The sequence below is a fragment of the Aulonocara stuartgranti genome (assembly GCF_965226115.1).
Source record: "Aulonocara stuartgranti genome assembly, chromosome: 7".
Lineage (NCBI taxonomy): Eukaryota > Metazoa > Chordata > Actinopteri > Cichliformes > Cichlidae > Aulonocara > Aulonocara stuartgranti.
Window position 1 is genome coordinate 14,613,559 of NC_138945.1, and position 23,610 is coordinate 14,637,168.

Here is a 23,610-nt window from a genome sequence, read left to right on the forward strand (position 1 = left end):
TTTACTGATCATTAATGTTTCTGTGAATTTTCAGTGCAAATCAAAAGACAGAAGTTTAACAGTTAGCTGAAAGTTATCATTTGCAAAGTTAATCATGCATCTTCACTCTTTACAAATGACATATTTTAAATGCATGTGCTGGCTCTAACTTCAGCTTCTGCTCAAACTGTATGCACACGCTGTGTTGCTGACTCACAAAATGAGATACATTTCATTAGATAGGCACCCTCACAGCGAGAGGGTTCTGAGTTCCCACCTCCTGTGTGATCTTTGGATGTTCTGCCTCTGTTTGTGTGGGTTTTCTCTAGGAAACAATCCAAAAGCGTGCTTATTAGAGTAACTGGCGAGAGTGTGTGTGGTTAACCTTGTGATGACTGCTGACTAAACAACATCCAAGCTCAGCTGGATAAGTGGTTAAGATATAAAATGTTTCAATAAAATTCATATCTGGAAATGTTGCGGAAGAAGACTTGTGCAAATGGATGTGGCTGTGGCTCAGGACATCCAACAGGTCATCTCAGAAGGTCGGTCCATCCAGTCTGCAGTTCTCAGGTTCAGTATTTTGGGCATAATCCTGAACCCCAACCTGCTCCTGATGCATTCATCAGGAGGTGAATGTTTGCTAGGAAGCACTTAAACATAGAAGTAGGTTGGAGTGCTCAAACAGAGTAAAAAACACACAAAGCACATTTACCATTTAGCAAATTTCAAGCTCCAGAATTGAAAGTAAATATTCTTGTGTTCATTTGTAAATATTGTTCATAACATTTTAATCAGTGACTTAAAAATTTTAAGCCCTCGCTTTCTTGCATCCCACTTTCCAGTTGTATGTGACCTACAGCTTGTTTAGTGATAGCACTAAAGAGTCCACTGATGAAACTGAACAAGACAGCAAAACTTGTAAATATGTAGATTATTAAGGATCATATTGCTTTTTTTTTTTTTACTTTACTGTATCAGATTTCAGCAAGCTTAATATGGATAGTGTGGAGATAAAAGCCTAAAGAATAACAAAATGACGTCCATTATTTTTCAGTTTCAAATGATTTTTCAGGTTCCAGGCACAGTGGTTAAGACCACATGGTCACATGGAGCCCCCATTCCACTCCCTCTCAGGGAGAATTCTTCTTTAACCTCTCTGCTTGCAATTTTTGTGTCTATCTCCACTGCAGTTATCATAAAAAAGCATTCATCTTATGATCCTCCTCTTTGATTTAGGAGCTACGGGGAGCTGGAGCCTATCCTCTGCTGTCACAGAGCAAAAAGCAGGGTATGTACACCATCAAAAGGGCCCAAGTCTATTACAGAGCTAAAACAGAGATGACATTGATTCATAGCCAATTTAGAATCACCAATTAATGCATGTCTCCAAACTCCACACATAAAAACTCCCAGCCAGTATACAAGCAGCAAACCTGAAGCAATACTATATATTACATGCAAAACATTCTGCTTTTCTTGTCTTTTTTCTTTCTTTTTTTAAATATGTCTTGAAAATAATTGTATTCACACAGACAAATACATGTCCAGGACACTAATGTGTCATTATTGTAGGCTATATGCTTTTATTTCTCACAGGAAAGGTTAAATGCATAATTCAACAGAAAGTCTGACTTCTGAAGGTCCCTTTTAATCAGAATATCATTTTACTACTTTGACTCAGTCTCAACAACAGTCTGTCTATCTGACTGTAAAAGCTGGTGTCTTACTGTCAGTGTTATTATTGTTAACTTATTGCAAGTGTGAAGACACACAAACAAAAAGTACTGAAACAAAATTATGCACTTACAAAAGAAACTAAAATTAAAGGGGGGACAGGTAGATTCTCTTTAACAGTTGGTCACTTTAGTCTAAGGAGACATTGTTGCATATTGAGACTTTAATGTCTACCTGACTGTGAGTCTGAGGATTTCACAAACTGATTATGCATTTCTGTGCTACAGTTTGTCTTCTGTTCTAAAGTTCTCATGTCTTCCTCCTGAAAATCCCTCTTAGTATGAAATTAGCAAAATCATGCTAAAAATAAACTAAATTACTACATTGTGATTTTTTAAAAAGTTATAATAACTTTGCTTAACATGCAAATCAAATACTGCATCTGATTAACCCAATAGTACTATTAGTAGTCTTGTACTGTTGTAGATGCTAAGGGTGGAGTTAAATATACTTAATATCTCTTTTGGTAGTTTAATCTATAGGAACACAGTTTATGATGATAATGAGCTCTTTAGAAGCAGAGCACTTTAAAGCTGTTAAACAAATAAAAGGAAGTACAGCCAGTATCACGGCAGCTGGTGAAAGAAATGTATTCACATGACTTTCCAGATTCAAATTATGCAATCGTGGTGTTTGATAAACTCTTCTGAGCTTCTGAGATTTCAATTTCAAATAGTCATATAATATGCTGTGCGCTGTATAATAATATACCATAAGGCAGAGACTTGGGACAGGCTGAAAATAGACTGCAGTTTGTGGTAAATGCAGATTATAAAATTACAAGGATGCACAGGTATTATTACTAACATAAAGTTATATTGAAAATGTGTTGCTGAATACTGGAAAGTGAGCTCAGGCGGTGCTGACTATAACTGTCAGATATACTGGTTTTTAAATAACCTGATGGTGGAGTATGAATGCCTCCTACATGTCTTTATACAAAATTTTGAACTTTTTCCATTTTTTCTTTTTGTGTCAACTTCACAGAATATCACATTACTACTGCTTTTCACCAGGCCGTGTAAAGGGCACTAGGGCCGCACGGACACCGGGCCTGCCCGGTGCAATCTGAACCTAGGTTATGGAGTTCAGAGGCCAGCGTCTAACTAACCATCCAGCACTCTCTACCTGTGGAGCTCCACGTAACTCTGCCGCTCTTCCTACAGGTCTCAGATGCGGAACCAGTGCTTACTTAAACTCCCCGCTGCTTGCATTATATACTGAAGGACAAAATATTTGGTTTTGAAACATGAGCGGACTGTCACCAGAGTCTTTCCCCCCTAATGGACCACGAAAGGTAGGCGCTTGCCGAAGTAAATCCAACTCTTATTTTGGGCTTAAAGTGAAAAAACTTTATGTTAGTTGTCACCGTACACTTCCAGACTTACTGCCTATAGCTTAAGGCTAGTAGCAAGGAACTAAAAAATAGGAAATAATACAGGCTGAAATCTAAGATTATAAATTACACTTACTACCGTGAAAAGTGGTAGTATCTGTTCTTAATTGGAACATAGCCGTTATTTTATTTCTGTGTAGTTCTTGAAAAAAACAACGTTGTGTTGTTTTATTTAAATAATCAAATCATAAATTAGATTGTCTTGTTTTATACGCGTCATGTGTAAAACTCTGAGCAGACCACGTCAGAAAAGCTCATTAACATCACTACATAGTTTGTAGTTGTCGTCAGCCAAGCTGGCAAATGAAAAGCAAGTATTTTCCCCTAAAATATAGCCTAGATAACTGAAGAGCTGCGATGACGAACCCTCAGCACGTATGAGGATATTTTATCCTGTACAACCACCTGACTGTGTTTCTTTCTGTTTATTTACCATGTAAACCAGCAGTTTATGAGCTCGGCCAGCAGAGGGCCTTCTAAGCAGAAGCCTATTGCATACTGAGCAAGTAAAATTAGGTTTCACTGTAGGTTCAGTGCTCTTATATGCAAGTAACCAGACATTTTGTATTTAAAAACAGCGTTAGAGGAATTGTATTCATTTAGGTATCCATATATTTATTATTTATTTAGATCCTTAAACCAGAGACCATATTTCGATCACTTCACAGGAGTGACATCAGTGAGTTCTTGGACTACATACATGTGTGAAATTGAACAAACTACACACCAGATTAAAACAAAAAACTGTGCCAGAATGTTTGTTGTTTTTATCTAAGCCCCTACTTCTGGCATTCTTTACTGGGTCGGATTACACACATTGTTAAGGCAATCAGTGCAAACATATACACACATAAACATAATCTTTATTCTACGCTCAGCTAGACACCACTAAAGTTTTATGACTGCATCTTGAAGTGTTTTGACGCTAGTGTGCTGACAAATGCATTGACAGACACATAAACTCCTGCCAGTGTGCTCAAAATTGCCTTTGTCATGATCACACACCCACACACAGTATCACACAGGGAAATAGTGCTACGCTGTTGCAGCTGATAACAAAAAAACTGAATGTAACATTGTAGTATTAGTGACGTATGTGTGACAGCATGTGTACACAGCTTTCAAATGTTGCAACTGTGAGAGCTCAGTGTTTTTTACATACTGTTAAGTGGTTCAATAGAGTTACTTATGTAACACAAATTATAAGAAAATCACATGTTTAGTGTAGTTACATGTTATATGGTTTTTTTAACTTAATTTATAAAGACGGTGGCACGGTGGTTAGCACTGTTGCCGCACAGCAATTAGGTCCTGAGTTCAATTCCACCATCAGGCCGGGGTCTTTCTGTGTGGAGTTTGCATGTTCTCCCCGTGTTTGCGTGGGTTCCCTCCGGGTACTCCGGCTTCCTCCCACCGTCCAAAGACATGCAGCTTGTGGGGATAGGTTAATTGGATAATCCAAATTGCCACTAGGTGTGAATGTGCGAGTGAATGTGAGTGTGAATGGTTGTCTGTCCTGTGTGTTGGCCCTGTGACAGACTGGCGACCTGTCCAGGGTGTACCCCGCCTTTCGCCCTATGACAGCTGGGATAGGCTCCAGCGCCCCCCGCGACCCTGAAAAGGATAAGCGAATGGATGGATGGATGGAATTTATAAAGATTTATAAATTAATTATTTGCATTTATATATTATAAATGCCTAAATAAATATATATAAATAAACATATTTTGCTGAGCAAAAGTAAACTATCCCATAGTGAATGTGAATTAGAAGGAAAGCAGCTTAAAACAACTACTAACTGTACTACGTGGCTACTTTTGACAAAGGACAAAAACTTTATCAATACAGCTTTTTCACTTCTCCCTATTCATCTTTGAATATTAAACCTCCAAAAGTATGGGACCATTTCTTCCATATCTTATTTCTATGTGTCTGTCTCTAGGGATCACCTGTCAGGTCAATAAATCAAATCAGTTGTATAGTTATGTGGTACATGTGGATGGAATGGCTGAAGTGATGCTGAGAGAATCATTCACTGAAATTATATGCTTTGCTTGCCCACATGGACATAAACCAGACCTGCTGCTAGAGGCACTGCTAAAGTGCTTCTCTTAATATATTCTCATGTAGAAAACACTCTGTAACTGTATATGTTTTTGCTTTGTTTTGATGGCTAGCCTTTTTTTCCCTATATTCATACAGTTATATGAATAACTGTTTTAAAGCACTATCAGCAGGAATACTTTCGAAAGGTTTTAACACTACCCCCTCCACTGACGAAATATACCAGCAATTTTTTTTAAACATTATAGAATAGATTGGAAAAATAATATTTTATTTATGTGCAGTCCTCATTTAGGAGTCTTGCCTAAATGAATAAAGGGTGGGTGATTGCAAATAAAAAGCTAAATATGACTGTTTTGCTTACGGCTAAATGCAGCACTAAGTAAGAATATGTTTAAACAAATGTTTGTTATATGTTCTGAGATTATGTCATTCATATTTGTAAAGTTTTACAAATTATAATGGAGGGTATGGCCTCAAAATAATTTTAATTGACTAATTTATTGTTTAATTCACAAAAAAGGGGGGAAAAAGTGCAACACAGTTTCCCAGACCCCAAGGCAATGTCTTCAGTTTGCTTGTTTTGTCATCCAGTGCTTTCAAATTCACAGCATAAAGTGACAATGAAAAGAAAACAAAAACTCTTTTGTTTGTGGAATTATTAAGCAGTTCATGTAATTTTTATTCATTTTGCTTGATGGTTAAAATGACTGAAACTTGAAAATAATAATAGAATATTGAGCAAAGTGTGTTAGTGGTTTAAGTCCTTAATTGCTAGTGTGAAAAAATAATTCAGGACAAAGTACCTCGTTAAATTAGTTAGTTAAAGCACAAAGTTAACATAAGTTAATATGAATAAACTGTGCAGTTAGATTTTAAGTAAATGATATGCAGTTGACTGTATGTCCAGAGCAAAATAAGTTTATCACATGTTGAATGAGTATATTAAACATCACAGTAAGTTTAAGAGTTTGTGCATGGACTGTATATCAGGCATTTATTAATGATGTAGAAATCATCACTGTACCTTTCCTGAAATATTGTTATTTTGTTTTGATGGTCATTCTGCATCCTGTAGTAATAGGTAGCCTACCAAAAAGTGCAAAGTATAAAAGATGGATATAGCCACCATGACATCACCAACTGGCTGGTGAGGTTCAGTTTGAATCCTCGGGTTGAGTGTTCATGCTGTCACCGTCTTGGTGTTTTGAAAGCATGTATGACAAACTAGAGGTGGATCTGACTGTGAAACCACATTCTTGTTGTCTAATCAGTTGTTAGTCACAAGTTAGCTTAAACTGAAAAATCTCTTTTTCTGATATATATGGACTAACGTGCACTAAATGTTTTATTTAATATGACTTAAAAAAGTATAATTAAGACAATAAATACATCAGGAAAGTATTTGCAGAGGTCAGGGCAGAGGATCATTCTCCCAAAGAAACTGGAGTATTTCTGCTACCACAGGTAACGCCCCCAGGGGCCACAAAAAAATGCATGTTCATTGTAGTTATGGCTATGATTTTCAGACCTGGACGCTATGGCCATCATGAACTCAGTAATGGAATACCAGCAATATGCAAGTAGTATCATGAAAACTTCTGAGTTATACATCAGGTCAGATTAATTCCCCACCATCAGTCCTTTCAGTTGTTAACATCAGACTGGTGTTATGTAGTCGTGTTGGGTAAGAAAAGGGTTTACAAAAACATCTTTTATTCCTACAGCTGTGAATATTTTAAATAAGATGTCATGGAAGATGGTTATTTTAATTTTGCTTTCATTTTGAAGACTTTTTTTGGTTGTCATATTCTTGTATTATTACAGACTGCAATTTTTTACTCTAAAGCCAAATGTGCCAAATATGAATTTATGTTGCTTTGTGACTATTCTATTCTATTCAGCTCTATACTTCACTTCCTGTTCCCTAATGCCCTGTTCCCTAACACACACACACACACACACACACACACACACACACACACACACACACATATATATATATATATATATATATATATATATATATATATATATATATATATATATATATATATATATATATATATATATATATATATATATATATATATATATATATGGAGAACTGACCACTGACCAGAGAGGTTTAAGATTACACCCATCACCGGGTCACGCTTCAGTAACAAGCCCACATTGTTAGAGCCCACATTTAATTTTAGTGATGGAAAATAATAATATCTTTTTATCCAAAATATCAAAGCAAATAGTTTAATACAAAATACAATGGAGTGCAGTTTTATTACAGTTTAAATGCATTATGTGACACATCTGCTTAGATACTCAGTTGAAAAACATAATTATGTTTAAGGATAAATTATAAAATATCAAATAATAACTGGCATTTACAGAATTTCTGATCCAGTTAGCATCACATTCAATAAATAAGCACGTTATTACCAACTATCCTAATCTTGAGTGGAAGAATAGTAGAATGTTTAAATAGAAATATTATAATGATTATTGTGCTTACATGTCAAACGCTAGTTTATTTTTGCAGCAGAACTGTAACAAAAGGCAATAAAAAATGGTCTATAAGCACATTTTATAAAACATTTTCTTCAAGAAACAATTATGTCGTCCCCCCCCCCCCCCCCCCCCCCATTTCGGCTGAAGAGTAAATATACCCTGTTCTCTAAATTAACCACGTGCCTAAAGGTGAGGCAGGGGGTTGTTTGAACAGTAAGTGGTGTTTCATCAGGTCCCCATTACTGTGATAGCATTATGCATAATTCACGTGGGGCTTTAAAGGACCCCTGGAGTCACAGCATGGCCTCTTGGGAGTTATGAAGGCTCGTTTTCTGCAGAGTCAAAAATTATACAATGTTGGTATGATGGAGATAGAGAGAGAGAGACTAGGAAGCAGAAAGGAAGAGAGGGAGATGGACCGTGGCCAATGATCAGCAAGCAGAATAGCTAAAGTAGAGAGATAGAAGAGATTTCATAAAGGCTACTCATCACAGGCCGATAATGCGACCATGTCACCGAGGACGATCGGAGAAATAAAGCCGGATATGAAGCAAGAGGTGATGAAGAGCCGCCAGGTGGTTTAGACCATCTATTCATTTTATTCATTAGTCCGGGTCATTTGATGGAAGCGCCGGCGGGGAGAACGGGTTATCGGGAAGCTTTAGATCATAGCCTGAAACACATTTTGTCCTCAATATGAAGTCGAAGTCCAAAATCCGCCAATAGCGGGAGCTTGGGAACAAAACCGAATTCGTAGGTCGCATGTTTTAAATAATTATCTACATCTCACGTTTTCCCTCCCTTGATGTTCTCGAACGGAGGTGTGTGGAGAACAGAGCGATTCGACCCTGCAGCCGATGCCCGGAGAAAAAAGCAGCCTGTGTGCAGGCAGCTGTGGACAACAGGAAGGTGGTACCCACGAGTGGGTGTTTATTATCTGGGATCTGACTCCGGAGGCACGTCGCTGAGGTATGGGCTGCGCTCCCAGTATCCACGTCTCTCAGAGCGGGGTGATCTACTGCCGAGACTCAGACGAATCCAACTCCCCCCACCAGACCACCACCATCTCTCAGGGCAACGCAACCACGCTCCACGGGCTCTTCATCAAGACCGATGCGGCCGAGACCATCCCTTCCGTCATCACCTACCAGAGTCGGCACTCGCGCAACAACTCGTGCCGGGATCGCAAGGAGAACAGCGGAGGGCACATCCGCATCGAGGCCGAGACGCAGACCAGCCACACCAGCGTCAAGGTACAGTGGCTGTGACAGAACCGAACATGGGTGTGCTGGCATATGGTCACCGCATCAGCAGAGTCGTGAGTGAAAAGCGCACTTGCGAGAGGGCCATTGTTGTTGTTGTTTGTTAGTTGATGAGGCCCAAACCTGTGGGTCCGGGATTAGAAATCTGGCTGCAGTTCATTCAATCCCTCCTCATTAATTCGCCCTGTGTCAAGCCATGCCTGCAGCCAGCCATGTGTGTAACAATGATGATAATTGAATGTATGACATATGACAGTGGCCTTACTAAAGGATCTGGTGTAGGCAGGGTGTTATGCTGCATAATTGCATTTTAATGCACAAAATGTGTTAATCTTAAGAATGAGCTTACACGTTGACTGAGGACTCTGTAGCAGTGTGTAACACAGTAAGAAGATAAGGGCATTTTAAGTTTCTATTGAAGAGTACCTGCAGAAGATGGACCATATTTGTGTTTAGTATTTCTTTATAACACGTGTTTGCACCACACTCCACTTCATTGCATCCACAGGAGAGTTATAATTGCTCATAAATGCGTTACTAAGCACTTATACATGATTACATATGTACTCTGCAGTGTGTTATGAAACCATGTTCTATATAAGTACTACAGAGTTTTAAAGGCAAGAGTTACCAGAAGTTTTTACTTTACAAAAAAACCCAAACTCGGGTCTAGCTTTCCCTGAAATCCCCACTTAGCGTGTTTCTCGCCATCAGCCATCTCTTGTAGTCTAAATCTGTGCTATAAGAAAAGCTTGTTTGCAGGCTTTTGTTTATTATCTCTGAGTACAGCCCCAAAGCTCCAGGCAGAGGTTCCCGGAAGCAGACAAAGACGTGAAATGAGCAACTGTACATGCAGTGGGTCAGTACTTCAGCAACAAAATGCAAAGTGTGTTTCAGATTGCCTAAAGTCAGAGGATCAGCTCAGATTTGATAACTTTGGTTTATATCCTTTATATCAACCCCATTTATGACACTGTTTGCTTTAAGATGTGTAAAAACCTATTAATCTAATAAATTAAGTCATTATGAAGAGGATTATTATTTGAGTCATCGTGGAAAAAAGAATTAATTGCTATTAATTTAATGTAATAATCTGTAATGCAGGAGTCAAGCTTTCGGAAACAGCCACATTTTTGTGGATAAGTACATTAAATGTATTTCAAAGTTTTCAGAGAACACGTTTTTTAAAAATAAACACTATTTTTTATACTGAAAAAAATGGTAAGCGGCTCACTTAATCAACATATTGCAGATATTTAAAACGTTGATAACCACGTGAAAACTGAGACAAAACTGAGCACAGCGCTGCTCTGCTCTGCTTAGCAGTTTTCAAATCTTTTCATGAAGTTCGTGTGCTTTTTACTTGATGAAGGATTTCTCTCATGAGGAAGCATGTGAACAGATACTTCTTCATATTTATGATCAAACCCCAGAGGATATAACTGTGTTTTGTTAAGAAGTAGTCTAGCAGATGATCGTGTCATCAGACTCTGAGAATACATTAACCCATTCAGGCCTGGATGAGATTCAGAGACTTTTATCTCTGAGGCTAGCATGGTTCCAGTTGTTTTTGATTGTTCATATTAAAAAGCTTTTAAATTGTCCTTATTTCACATTTGTGGATAGTCTTTAACACTTTTCATTCATTTTTCCTGATATTTGTCTTGTCTGCTCCTAATATGGAAGAAATCTGGCACGCGTGAAACGACAAGACATCGATATGACATGAGTCATTCCCACGAATGAAAACATTTAGTCACCTTAACCTAGACTTCTTGCCAGGAGCTGGAATTATAGCAAACAGTTTGGTAACATTTAGGTTCAGCAGTTGAGTACTTTTTATAGATTTGTGTCATGAGTTAAGTGTAGCTCAGACAGTGTGTGTGTGTCCTGGTTTGTCAGCAGTTCCTTACCGCTCTCTCTCACTACCCCCCTCCATGACTGAGACAGGATCAATGATGCCATTTATTATTAAAGCCATCTGCCTTACCCTGCAGGATCTTGATCATCTGACACAGTGTTGATCACACTCCTGTGTGTGTGTGTGTGTGTGTGTGTGTGTGTGTGTGTGTGTGTGTGTGTGTGTGTGTGTGTGTGTGTGTGTGTGTGTGCATGTTTATATACACCAGTCATTTGTTTACCCCTCTGGTCAGTACATCAGGAGTGTGAACAGTCACATGTAAAGAACCGGTACTGGTTTCCCCACAGGGCTTTATGCCAAGGCGCTGATTTAAAAAAGGAATACACCAACAAAAGCATGAATTGGCAGATTCTCACAATCAACCAGACACATTTTGTTTAGAACACAGGCTGTATTTAAAAGATGGAAGTAATTTTTGTGACGTGACCCACTGGTTCCTGGAGTCTGCAACTCCTCTTTGTTGGTGCTGATGGTTTCCAAGGTCACAAGGGACCATATTCAGACCATAGGGTGAAGTGCAAAATTATCAGCTTATGCTAGCAAACTTGGTTAGCAAGGTGCATCTGCATTACACAGACTCACATTTCTGCTTATACTGCAGAGAAACAAACTTAAATACCGGAATCCCAGTCTTTGTTTCAGACAGCACGCATGTTATTTGTTAGATAATTTCATTGAAAATGCTCAAATCAGCGCAAACACTCTAAAGACGGCTAGTTCACTAGTACGTTATGGTTGTCAGTGTTGCTCATGCAAATGTCAACTTGCATAGTAGCAGATGCTAACACATTTGGTGTTGTTTCGGCACCTAGTTTAGTTTCGGTAACCCAGTGTTAGAGGCTGGGTTAGAGACACAAATGTACAAATAAGTTTGTCTTTACTAGCATTTAATAACACTTCAGGGTAGGGGAATAGAGATTGTCAGATGACAGAGAGGGAGTGTGCCGCATCAGTTGGAAAAGATGAGACGTTCTGAAGAAAACTGCAGAAAATCCCACGTACCTCAAGCACTGCATTTCTGCAGGTTGATGTCACAGTTGGCATCCGCAATGACCAACACAACAATCATAACCACAACTATAGAGACTTTAATTAGAGGACATGAGCCATAGCAGATACGATCTGCCCATATTAGCACTCCTGTTAAAAAAGAGGCCATGCCTCTAACTCTAGGCCTTAATTGTTAATTCTATATTATTTAATGAATTCTATATTGTTGGAGCAAATCGGCTTTAGAGGCCAAAAACCTTTGTACCAGGCTATGCATTATTTACATGTTATAACGTGATAGTCCCTGGGGATTGACTCATATTTAACAAGTCCAACGTGGATTAAACATGCAAAAATTCAGCAATGATAAAGTTCTGTGTTCTTAAAAAATAAAATAAACCAGACCAAACCCAGTTAACACAATTCTTATAAATTCATGCCAGTTTGTAGAAGGTCTATTTTAAGTTTTTTCTTTGGCAAACAAAAGTGAGATCAGGATTGGAACAGAATGTTGCTGCTGGTAATACATAAAGTTGTAGGTCAGCAACAAACAGACCAGTGCTATGATGAGAAGATACACCATATAATTTGTGAAGATGCAATTTATTCTGCAAAGTCAGCATATCTAATAAACAGACAAAACACATAATAACCAAGAAAATGTTTATCATATAAATTGTGAGACTGGATCCATTATACTTTGTTTCATTGGCTTTCCAGATTGTAATTTTGATTTACACATGACAACTGTGCAAGTATGCACACCAAACCAAAGCTAAGCATACACAAACCTCACGTCCTTTGTAATGCATCAAAACCAAAGCAAGAGCCCTACAAGCATTAGAGTCCCTCCTCCTCTCTAATTACTCTTTAACTCAGATTATTGATTTCATTTAAACACATCAGTGATGTCTTGCATAACAGTAAGAAGTAACAATGTAACAATTTATTTTGCTATTAAGGAGAACTCGTACATCCACTGCAAGCTCTGTGTTCTTTTTATTTTAGGTATGAGCCTGTTTTTCACACTAAAAAACAACTTTTTTTTTGCCATAAATATAAGATTAAAAACATAAAAATATATAATATAATATATATATAAAATATAATATTAAAAACATTCAAATGAGCTTTTTGTTTGGATGGGGGGTGGGAAACCTATGTCAGTGTTTTACACAGCACTGATGCAGCAGTGAATTTTTTAGCTGTTTGTAAGGATGACAGCACTGAACAAGTGAATCGTAAAGTCACAGATGGGAAAGGCCCATGGACATCTTAATGCAGAGGTTCAAGAAGAAGAATTCAACAGAAGCCTGCATTACAAAGCAGGATTAGGGGCTTAGCGAGCCAACTTCAGTTTTAACCCTGGGTTTTCTGTGTTACCAAGGTGGGTTCATCGTCACAGTAACACGTTTAGCCTACTCGTGAAGAGGTTTTGCTTGAGATAAGAGATCATCGCATACAAAACCACTTCAAATTGGCCAGTCAGTTCTCTGGCACATAGTCTCACCATTCCTGAAGTTAGCCCACTTGCCAGTTCTTCTCATCTTTCCTTCGTTGATTTGAGTAGAATCACACAATAATACAGCACTTTTATTATACACATACAAACACACTAGCACAGCACTGCTGTGGCTGTCTTGCTCTGGGTCTGCACTATGTGATCAATCTCTTCATATTTTTCTAATATAGTTTTTCTTTATTTACAAAATATGCTGCTCTGCTGCAGTTAGACTTATCATGTTTGTAAGTGGTCATATGTAGTTATGTATTTGCATGCTCTTGTAGCTAGATTAGGTAACCCTAAGTTGATATATTGGGTTTCGTTTTCTAAGGTTTTACATGTCAGAATATAATAAAAATCATCTTAAATCTTATAGATACTAAATAATAGTCACAAAGTATTGTAGTGTCATTATTTATTTAACAAAAGCTGAGCCAAAATGTAGAAACTATGAAAACTAACTACACCCCGTGATTCATTTGCTTGTAGAACCACCTTTAGCAGAATAGCTTGAAGTAACTTGAAGTAGTTTTTCTCTGTATGACTTCATCAGTCTTTCATATCACCATGGAGGAATTTTGGCCAACTCTGATTTACAACATTGCTTCAGTTCATTGAGGTTTATGGACTTTCATTTATGCACAGCTTTCTTTTTTGATCAGGCTCAGCTCTAGATTCTGACTGGGCCATTGCAGCATTGTGATTCTTTTCTTTTCCAGTTATTCTGTTACAGATTTTCTGGTGTTTCTTGGGATAATTGTCCTATTGCACGAAGCCTTTTTGGCTGAGCTTTAGCTGTTGGAAAGATGGGCTCACATTTGACTCTAGAATGCCTCTAGAGGAGTTTATGGTCAACTCAATGACTGCAAGGTGCACGGGACCTGTGAATGCAAAACAAGCCCACACCATCATCATAATTAACACTGTTTGTGCTAATATGCTGTGTTTGGTTTTCACCAATCATGTGCTGCCATGTTATTTTTAAGAGGGAAGAGGCTTTCTTCTGGCAACCCTCCAAAACAAGCCATACTTGTCAAGTGTTTTTCTAATTGTACTGTCTGGCTTATTTGTACTGAACTTTAACATTTCACATGCTAACTGAGGCCTGTAGAGTCTGACATGTAGCTCTCAGGATTTCTGAGCATTGGGATCAATTTGCTGGTACATCCAGTCAGCGGATTATTAGGAACTTGAATGTGTTCCACTTGTGAAGAATCTTTCTTTGTCTAGAATCATGGACTTCAAATTGTTTGGAAATTACTTTTAATCCTTATCAGACTGATGGGCAGCATACATTCCTTTTTTAAGTTCATCGGTAATTTATCTTCTCCTTGGCACTGTGTTAACACACACCTGAATGCTTCAGGCCAGTAAACTACCTATACTTCTGTTTTTGTAGAGGAGCTCACCCTTGCTGATGATCAGTTAATCAAGTGCATTTAATTGCAAGATGAAGCAGTGAGGGTGTACTTAGCTTTTCTGTGTTATTTATTTAGTTTTTTTCTATGGTGACTGAGCAGTACCAGGAACAATCATGCTTAAATACTGAAATTGAGTGGTGAAATGGTAAACGACTGTATTTTTTACTCCACATAAAGTTGACTGAAAGCTCCTCCTGCTTGAGACCTACAGGATGATGCAGGACTTAGGTTGGGTTCCCAATCCACTCATGTAAGTTGGAGAGTAACACTACAATAGCAACCTCCTTAAGTCCCAGCATATAAATAGGAACAGAATAAACTAAACAGTTCGCAGTTACATTGCAGCTGAAACAGGGTGAATGTTGATACTGTTAATATTTACAGCTCCAGTCAAATTGGACTCCTCAGTCAACATGGCGTGCAAAGTGTTGGACTCAACCCGACTCAACCTTAAGGCAAATACCTAGATCGTTACATAGAGGCATACTGAGAAGCTTTGATTTTGACCGATTTCTTCAAATGCTGTTCTGTGTGGCAGCTCTTTGAGTGCCAACCTGCTTCCTAACAATGACTAGATTAACATGTAATGTTTAACTTATTCCCTGACATTAACTAATAACATTGACAATTCTAATAAAAATATCTTAGCATGTTTTCAAAATGCTAAATTATGCAAACCAAACATGATAAATCCAGAAACGTGATCAAGAGCTGTTATTCTCTACAGTTCTACAGTTTGCTGTTACTTGTAGGATGAACCTAACACCTAAAGGTAGCAGTCAAGAAGTTTGTTCAGACGACAGCTTTAAGCCACGTCAAAATATCAGACTCTCACTGTAAGCTTATCATTGACTTCATGCTGTGGACAGAAGTCTAACAGATAAGACAGAGGCCGACCTCAAGTCCATGTAGACATTCTAAGAAGGCCACTTCAGTGCAGATAAGGTGAGGCCTTGTTGCAAGGACTGTGATTCATGCAGACACCAAGGCCTGGTGTTAACAATGATGAGGAACCTAATTCGATAAGCGCCAAGTGTTTGGTATTTATCTGGCAATATACAAAATGAAAATCCAAAACATTTCTTTATTGGTTTCGATAAACTTGAAAGTGACATAATGCATAGAAGCAGAAAAAAAGATTTATCCCTGCTCTGAAGGACACAGTAACGTCATTCTGTATCACTTCTGATTTCTAAACAGTCTGACTTTCAACAAAAGAGCCACTCATAAGGTCGAATCTACACGAGAAATTCCCCCGCTTTGTCATTACTCAAAACAATTACACTCTGGCCCGTAAGCGTTTCTGTTCTCTAGCCATGCTGTAAACTAGCCAGTCATCTTCATAATCTAACATCAACAGAGAAAACACCTTCAAAGGACCACATCAAACATACACTAAGTTTGTTACGTTTATTGCATTCTGGGGAATAAACTGTTCAATTAAATGTGCTGCGAAATGTTTGATGGTCCTTCACAATGAAAGCAATGTTTGATCTGTATCATAACAATGTGTGTACAGTATATGCAATGACATTATATACCTGGCCTCAGGAAACAATTAAGGGGTTATTTATACAGCACCTTTCAAAGCCAACATTACAAAGTGCTTCACAAAAACAAAGACTGAAATTACTCCAAGATGAAGGCAGCTCCAACGTTCAGAAGTTTGTAATTAGTCGAAGATCTAAGTCATAGGCTTAAAAACCGAAGCCATTTTTAAGGGGGGTGGGAAGGAAGGGCTGTGTGACGTGAAATATTAGGTTTGTGTGTTGTATGTTACTTTGTGGTATAATTAATTTAGCAAAATGTGTGAAAAAACAAAAATAAAACAAAAACCAATAAACCGTCCCTTTTCAGGGGATTTTTGTTTTGTTTTGTTTTCCATTTTTGCTTGGAAGAAAAGAGACTCAAATGATTATTCATATTAACTATTTGTATACTTATCTATCTACTGCTGAGTTGTTCTGAATTTTGTGAACACTGGTGTCATGTTTTAAAATGCCAAATCAAACACTATATACAGAACCACTGCATATTGACTGTCAACTGGAGAGTATAACATCACATTTTGGGGTGGCTGTAGCTCAGGAGGTGGAGCAGGTCATCTACTGATTGGAAGGTTGGTGGTTTGATCCCTGTCTCCCACTTGTCTGCATGCCAAATATCCTTGGGTAGTTAGTAAGCGCTTAAAAGCATAGGTGGGTGAATGTGGTATGTTGTGTAGAGCACTTTGAGTACTCCGGGAGAGTAGAAAAACGCTATATAAGAATCACTCAATGTACATTTTCATGAAAATCAAAAGAGATTGGATTTTTAAAAGCACATAAAAAATAATAGTCACTTTGTGTGTGACGATGTTTGTGCAAAGTGTTGTTCAGATTGGCTCGCCCATTAAGGAGGAGATAGGGTACATATACTACATGTACATATACAATTATAATAAGTTATACTCTGTAGTTTTTTGTTTGTTTGTTTTCCAGAGTTACAGATATCCTTGAAAGCTCACTTAAAACGTAACCAGCAATTCAGTACAGCAAAGTAGCTTATTTGTCCATTGTGATCATAGATACTAGCATACACTATATGGGCCACACGTCTTAATCTTTGAATTCATGTGTTTTTAGTCCCATTGCTACAGTTAGTCAAAGACCTGTCCGTGCAGTCTGCCTTTCAAAACATTTTGAAAGAATGGTTTGTTCTAAAGAGCTCGCTGAATTTGAGTGTGGTGCTATAATAGGATTCCACCATTGCAACAAATCAGTTTCTTCAAGTTCTTCAAGAAATCAAGTTTCTTCACTCCTAGATATCCTGCAATTAAGTGTAAATGGTATTTTGGAACCACAGCAACTGCCAAGTGTCAGAACACAGAAAGTTACAGAGCGAGGTCATTGAGTGACTGTTTAATATTGCTAATTTTTGCTATTACACTATTGTTTCCACTGTAATCGCCATAATAAGATGTTATGAAAATGTGATATGTGTTTAAATACTGTAGATCAATAAATCTTTAAACCCCTATTATTCATTTGTGTAATCAACAAACATTGTTTCTTAATTTCTTTACATCGCATGAGGTAGTGGGACATGCAGCATAATTTGGCAATTAATTATGGCCTGAATCAATAAACAGAAATGACTTGATTATTTTTTTTGTTAATTTGTGTTGTACTGTACGTTGTACAGCAGCAGCATCCTTTTACAGTGTTTAGCTCTGTTTACAAAGAACATATTACTGTAATTTAGTGTATTTTTGTGCCATTTTGTTAAAGTGTATCTTTGCAGTATATTTTGCGACTTGTTGCTGTAACAGTGTAGTGTGTAAAAGTAGATTATGATTTTTTTTAAAGGTTTTAACAGAGCAAAAGTTCTGTACAGGAGCTATACAAGAAGATTGTCCTAAAACGACCTGCCTGATTTCTGACAGCTGCTGGTAGTATGGGACATTTAATTAAAACCAATAATTTATTTTATCTTGTTCTTGAGAAAAGGCTTATATGGCTTGTTTCACAAACCTGGACATGACAACTGAATACTTTATAAAGAAGAGTGAAAAAACTTTTACCTTACCTTTCTGCCAGGACACTGGCTGCACGATATAATTCAACTTGTATTACAGCTGCATTACATTGAGACTGAGCTTAAATAAACATATTATGCTGTAGTTGCTTTTCAGTTCAGTGACTTTGAGAATCCTCTGTTCCCTCTCTGTCATTCTACATATCTGCTGGTGTTGGATTCAAACAAAAAACAGATGATACAAATTATGTTCTTTGAAAACAAATTTTGTCTCATGTCATGGTTAATGGGCCTCTTTTAATACTCCATAAAGCATTAGGTCAGTCAGTCTTTCAACCAAGTTTAATTTATAAGCCATCGGCATCAACTTTATTTATTTTTTTCATTTTCTGTTAGCTAGGTTGTTGGTTTTCAGCTGCTGTGGATATACAAGAAAGCTTTCATAGTCTCATTTATACCTGTTATTTTAACACGAAGAAGCATCTGTCTCTGCACTTGATCCAAAGTCTTCTTTCACTTACTTCCTCTTAATGTCTATTCGTGAGGACTCTGTCAGCTATTCTAAGAAGAGATGGTCCCCAATGATGGCTTTCCTTAACACTTCTTCCATCATCTTCTAACTAACTTAGCTGACTCATCCTTCTCCAAATTGATCTCTCAGCACTGGTTAACAGTCCCATTTCTACTGCCTTCCTTCCTGTTCTGTTTCACATCTGGCTGTATCGTCCTCAAGTAAAACAAAATTGCTCGTATACTCAAGAAACCAACACTCAAACCCAATTATATATTTTGAAACTGGGCTTCTTGTTGTCACTGAAGCACTAAACAATGACTCATTCCCCTCAGTCTTCTTATAACTACGTTTATGCTTTTAACACCGAGCCACCAGATGCTCTGAGTCTTTCCTACCAACTCTGTTGGGTCATTTCTTACTTGGTTGACCTTGTTTCTTTGTCCTGTTAGACCACACTATGTAGATAGTGATCCCTGCTCAGCTTTCCAGGAATGTCTTTGTGCTTAGACACAAACATCTCTGATGTAAGGACCACAAGTGTGAGACAACACAGTCCTGCATGTCTGCAATGTTAAGTTTAATCCACGTATTACTTTTTACAGGTGCTTTACAGTAACAGCGACTAGTTCTCTTCTTACTGTGAAGCAGAAAAATCACAAAGCTCTTTGCACACCTGCTTTGCATTTGCTGGAAAATGACAGAACTTCACCAAGTTATTACTGAGAAAAAATTAAACATATTGTCTCCACTATATTACAATCAGGCATTCCATATATAACTCTGTCTCCCTCTCTCTCTTTCTGTGCACATGCTTTATTATTTTTTCAAGTTAGTAGTTTTGCTTTAGTTGAAAATGCACATGCTCTTGTGCATGAGTAAACTGTGGTACTTTGTCATTTGCAAGACAACATGGGACAATGGGTGTTTTTCTGTGTGTGCTTTTATGGGGGTTTTTTTTTCAGCCTACGTGGCTCAGAGGTGAAACAGTGCTGGACTTTATACATATGAGGCTGAAAAGGTTCAGGGGCACTAAATGGAAATATGCAAAGATGGGTTAATGTGTGCCCAATAGACTGCATTTAAAAGAAAAGAGATAGAAGAATATGCAATGGATGTAGCATCCAGCCAGTGTGGAAGTGACCAACTCAGATGTAATGTAAAGACACAGTTATCTGTTGGTTGGTGCTGAGCAACAGACTAGAAAAACTAGAGTGTAAACTTCACACAGCAGCCTATGATATTAGTCAGAGATGCTAATTTTGCTGCATTTTAACATAGATGTTAAAACCTCAAGTGGCTATTTGACAAATTGTCATTTTTGCCACTTCCCCATTAGTTTCAGTTTTCAGTCCTGGAAGTCGCTGTTTGCTTTAATAAAATTAAGCTTCTTATATTTCAAGTGCTGTACCAGAAGTCTTGATGTTTGTGATAGTGGCTTCTTGAAATGTGGGCAGAAATATGTTCAGCTTCAAGCCTAAGCACCACTGACAAATAATGCTGTAATGATGGGTGGTTAAGTCATCGACTGCTGCCCGCCTCACTGCTTTAGTCATACAATTTGTATGACTGCGAGTAGAGTTTGTGTATAGCATGCGTTATTATGGCACTGGTGCTTCTTGTGGAATTAACAGACATCCTCCTCCCACTCTTTCTCCATCTCTCTCTCTGTTTACGTGTAGAAAGAGTACAAGCTTCTCTCCATGGGGAGGGGAATTTTAATACTGAGTGTTTAAAAGTCTGTGTTTATGAACACTTTAGCAGCAAAAGGCATTCAATAACAAGTTCCATTTTTAATGAGAAAAAAAGCCACTAATACAAAGAAATAAATAAATAACTGGGTATTGCACACATGTTGGCCACTATGATACAGTATGATATGGTGCACTGCTGACTCAATGTGTATTTTGAAGTGTGGTGTAAGCATGTGTGTGCATGCATATGCTCAAGAGATGCACATGTAGCTGAGTTGCTTATTCACATCAGAGTGACGCATGTGCTTAAGGAGCCTGCTGAAGCTGTCCAGACAAGCTGCAAAAACACACGCACACACATATAGAGCGCAGAATGTGATGCTCCTGCAGTGGGATTATCAGGTAAACCTGTGAGTTCAATCTGCGGCTGGTGGTTAATACCTTCTAAAGAAGTTTGTAGCGGGCGGCTCCATTCTGGATTGGTGTTGTGACATGAAAATATGCGTGTCTGCAGCATAGAAGAGTCATCACAAAATCTGTAGTTAAGGCTCCAGACATACAGATATTTGTTGTAGATTTAAAAGGCTATTTGTTATCCTGTTTGACTTCACGCATCTGGCTTGTAAGAGGAAGTACTTGGCTTGTTGCACTGGGGACTGAACGTGGGTGGTAAGGAAGACGATTAAAGTTTGTGAAGTGCAGCGGGGGCAGACAGGTTGTGGAAGGAAAAGCAATATGCTAATATGCTGCTGGACATTAATGGTAAAATGGTAAGAAATATTCACAGCTTTTTGCTCTGTCTGTATTTTTTTTTAAGTGAGTGATTTATCCATTCTCAGTGCTGTCATGTTTCTTCAACAGGTTTCAGCTACAGAAGAATGTGTAGGACCCATGAGATTGTCTCAAGAGCCAATTCAGGTAAGAGTAAGACAGCCCGTTGGGTCATGTTCATATCTAATGTTTAAGAACAACTGATGAGTGCAATTTATGGCACCAAATTTCCACCCCCATAAGTGTAATTTAGTCTCCTAGATAAACAAAACGGATTCAAAATGTACTATGAATTCCCTGTTTGTGTCCAGTTGGAATTTCTATATGCAACTTCATTTAAAACAGGGAAAAACAAATACACTGCCTATGCTACTTATACCATTTATACTGCTTATAGTTTATATCACATTAGGACTTCTTCAGATTTTATCCCAGAAAAAAATCCTTCCATCTCTACTAAAGGACGAGAATACTTTTGCAGATTGATTTTTATTCGTAAAGTGACTTTATCCACAGTGTGGTTAACAGTATTTGCTGTGATAATGATTTACCTGACTAAAGTTGTTGAAGATAAATTTACTTTTTTGATTTAAAGTAAAATATGATCTTAGCCACATAAACCCTGTTTGCCTTTGTAGTCCAAAATGTTCTTTTGTATGTCCCCGAAATAATATCTTCTATCCCTTGCGTTGCATTCATTCTTGAATCAGTGCTCTAAGACATATTTGCTGTGATGTTTTCTGGATATAGTTTGCCATTTTAGATTAATTTTATGCATCTTAAATACCTGTAGACACCTTGTCTGTCCTCTGTAATTTCGGTCTAGCTAAGATTTCATCTTGCCTATCAAGAACTCGAGTAATATTGTGAGGTTAGGCAGGGTTCAGTCAGCGACTGTCTGTACTCATCTTCTGGTTAGGGATTAGGACATGTGCTAACAAGATTTATCCTTATGTAACAGAGAAAGTAAGAGCTCTCGGAGGTGACTAGCTGGTTAGATTACAAAGCATTCCTTATTCCAGCAGTTCTGCTACTTTATTAGCTGCTCGTTTATTGCTTTTATTTGATTTGCTTTGGTTTGAGCTGTGCTGCTTTGACCCATCTCCGGGGGTTTTTGAGTTCAGTTCAGCTCCCACTCCAGTGTGGTGATGTGAGAGGCCTGGCATGCCACTCGTGTTCATGCTGAGCTAAAGAATCCCACTCTATCCCTTCACCCTCCTCCTTATTTACCAAACCCAAAAGCACTATAGCTTGAAATCTCTGGCAGCATGCAAGCAGGTGGTGGGACCGAGGGCTTTATTAAAAAGCCTTTTTTGACTTCATCTCATGGCCCATAAAACCCTAAAACTGCTCTTTTAGTTTTACGTCCAACCTTCTGCTGGATCCATGACCTGAGTCGCTCCTCCTCTACTTCACTCCTTCCACAGGAACAGAGAGATGAAAAGAGAGATAAAATGTTCTGCAGCAGAGAGTTATATATTGTGGGTTTTCCTTGACATTTACTATTACTGCCTAGTGGCCCTGGAGAGTTTCAGATTTGCTACATACCTCCTCCATCAGCTTATCTAATGCTTCATGTGGTTTCACTTGTTACACACATAATTAATAATCTAAAGTGCATTGTAATTATATCGCAGATTCATGTAAAGAAAGGTAATTCTGTTGTTGAAAACTTTTGTCATTTTGTATCTTTAAACTTTTAATGCCTTTTTGTGTGTAAGCTCAACTATATAAACAACTGCAATTGCAGTTGAAGCTGTTGCTCAAATAATTCATGTGTTCATCAGCAGAATCCTTAATGGAAGGAAGTTTTATCATTGGTTTACTAAAAATAAGAGCTTGTTAAATGTAAAAGCAATGTTTCTGTGTCTAATTAATCCTTGACAATTTTATATGTAAGTTAAAGGCATCACACCTTTGATTTGCATCTAGTTTATCGTGATATAATATGTTGAAAAACAACTCACTCATACAGACTTTGTGTCCTCTAACTTTGACACAGATTTACTTGGTTATTTATTTATCTGAAATAAGTCCTCAGACATTTATTTATTTATTGCAATTCTTTTCTTTTTAAAAGATTTTCCATGTGGATATTCAGAAAATGATAAAAATCCAGTTAAAATTGATGGCCATTAACCAAATCCTACCACAACTAGTTAGGTAAGCGGTGTTAGGATTTTGTGCTTCTTATTTTTTGTTTTTCTTTAATTTATTGATAAATTTTTAAAACATGCTTATTGGAGCGCATAAAATTGTACAATGCAAAATGTAATGAGTTTGTTTTAAACTGTTTAAACTGCAGTAGTGCAATTATCATCATTAAGTCATCTTAA

General features: G+C 37.7%; 1 protein-coding gene across 3 annotated transcripts in view; it reads left to right on the top strand.

Annotated features, from left to right (window-relative positions):
* Positions 1 to 2,760: 2,760 nt before the first annotated feature.
* The window catches only part of pde8b (phosphodiesterase 8B), a 51,143-nt gene continuing 30,293 nt past the window's right edge, over positions 2,761 to 23,610 (top strand). The window contains exons 1-3 of one of the 3 annotated variants that reach the window (XM_082542021.1): positions 2,939 to 3,013; positions 8,506 to 8,937; positions 21,365 to 21,421. In XM_082542021.1, the coding sequence (XP_082398147.1) occupies positions 8,656 to 8,937; positions 21,365 to 21,421 (339 nt within the window). In that variant the 5' untranslated portion in view covers positions 2,939 to 3,013; positions 8,506 to 8,655. Of the gene's footprint in view, positions 3,014 to 8,505; positions 8,938 to 20,892; positions 21,274 to 21,364; positions 21,422 to 23,610 lie in introns of those variants that run through there. The other 2 variants (XM_082542022.1, XM_082542023.1) reach the window with 2 other exon arrangements.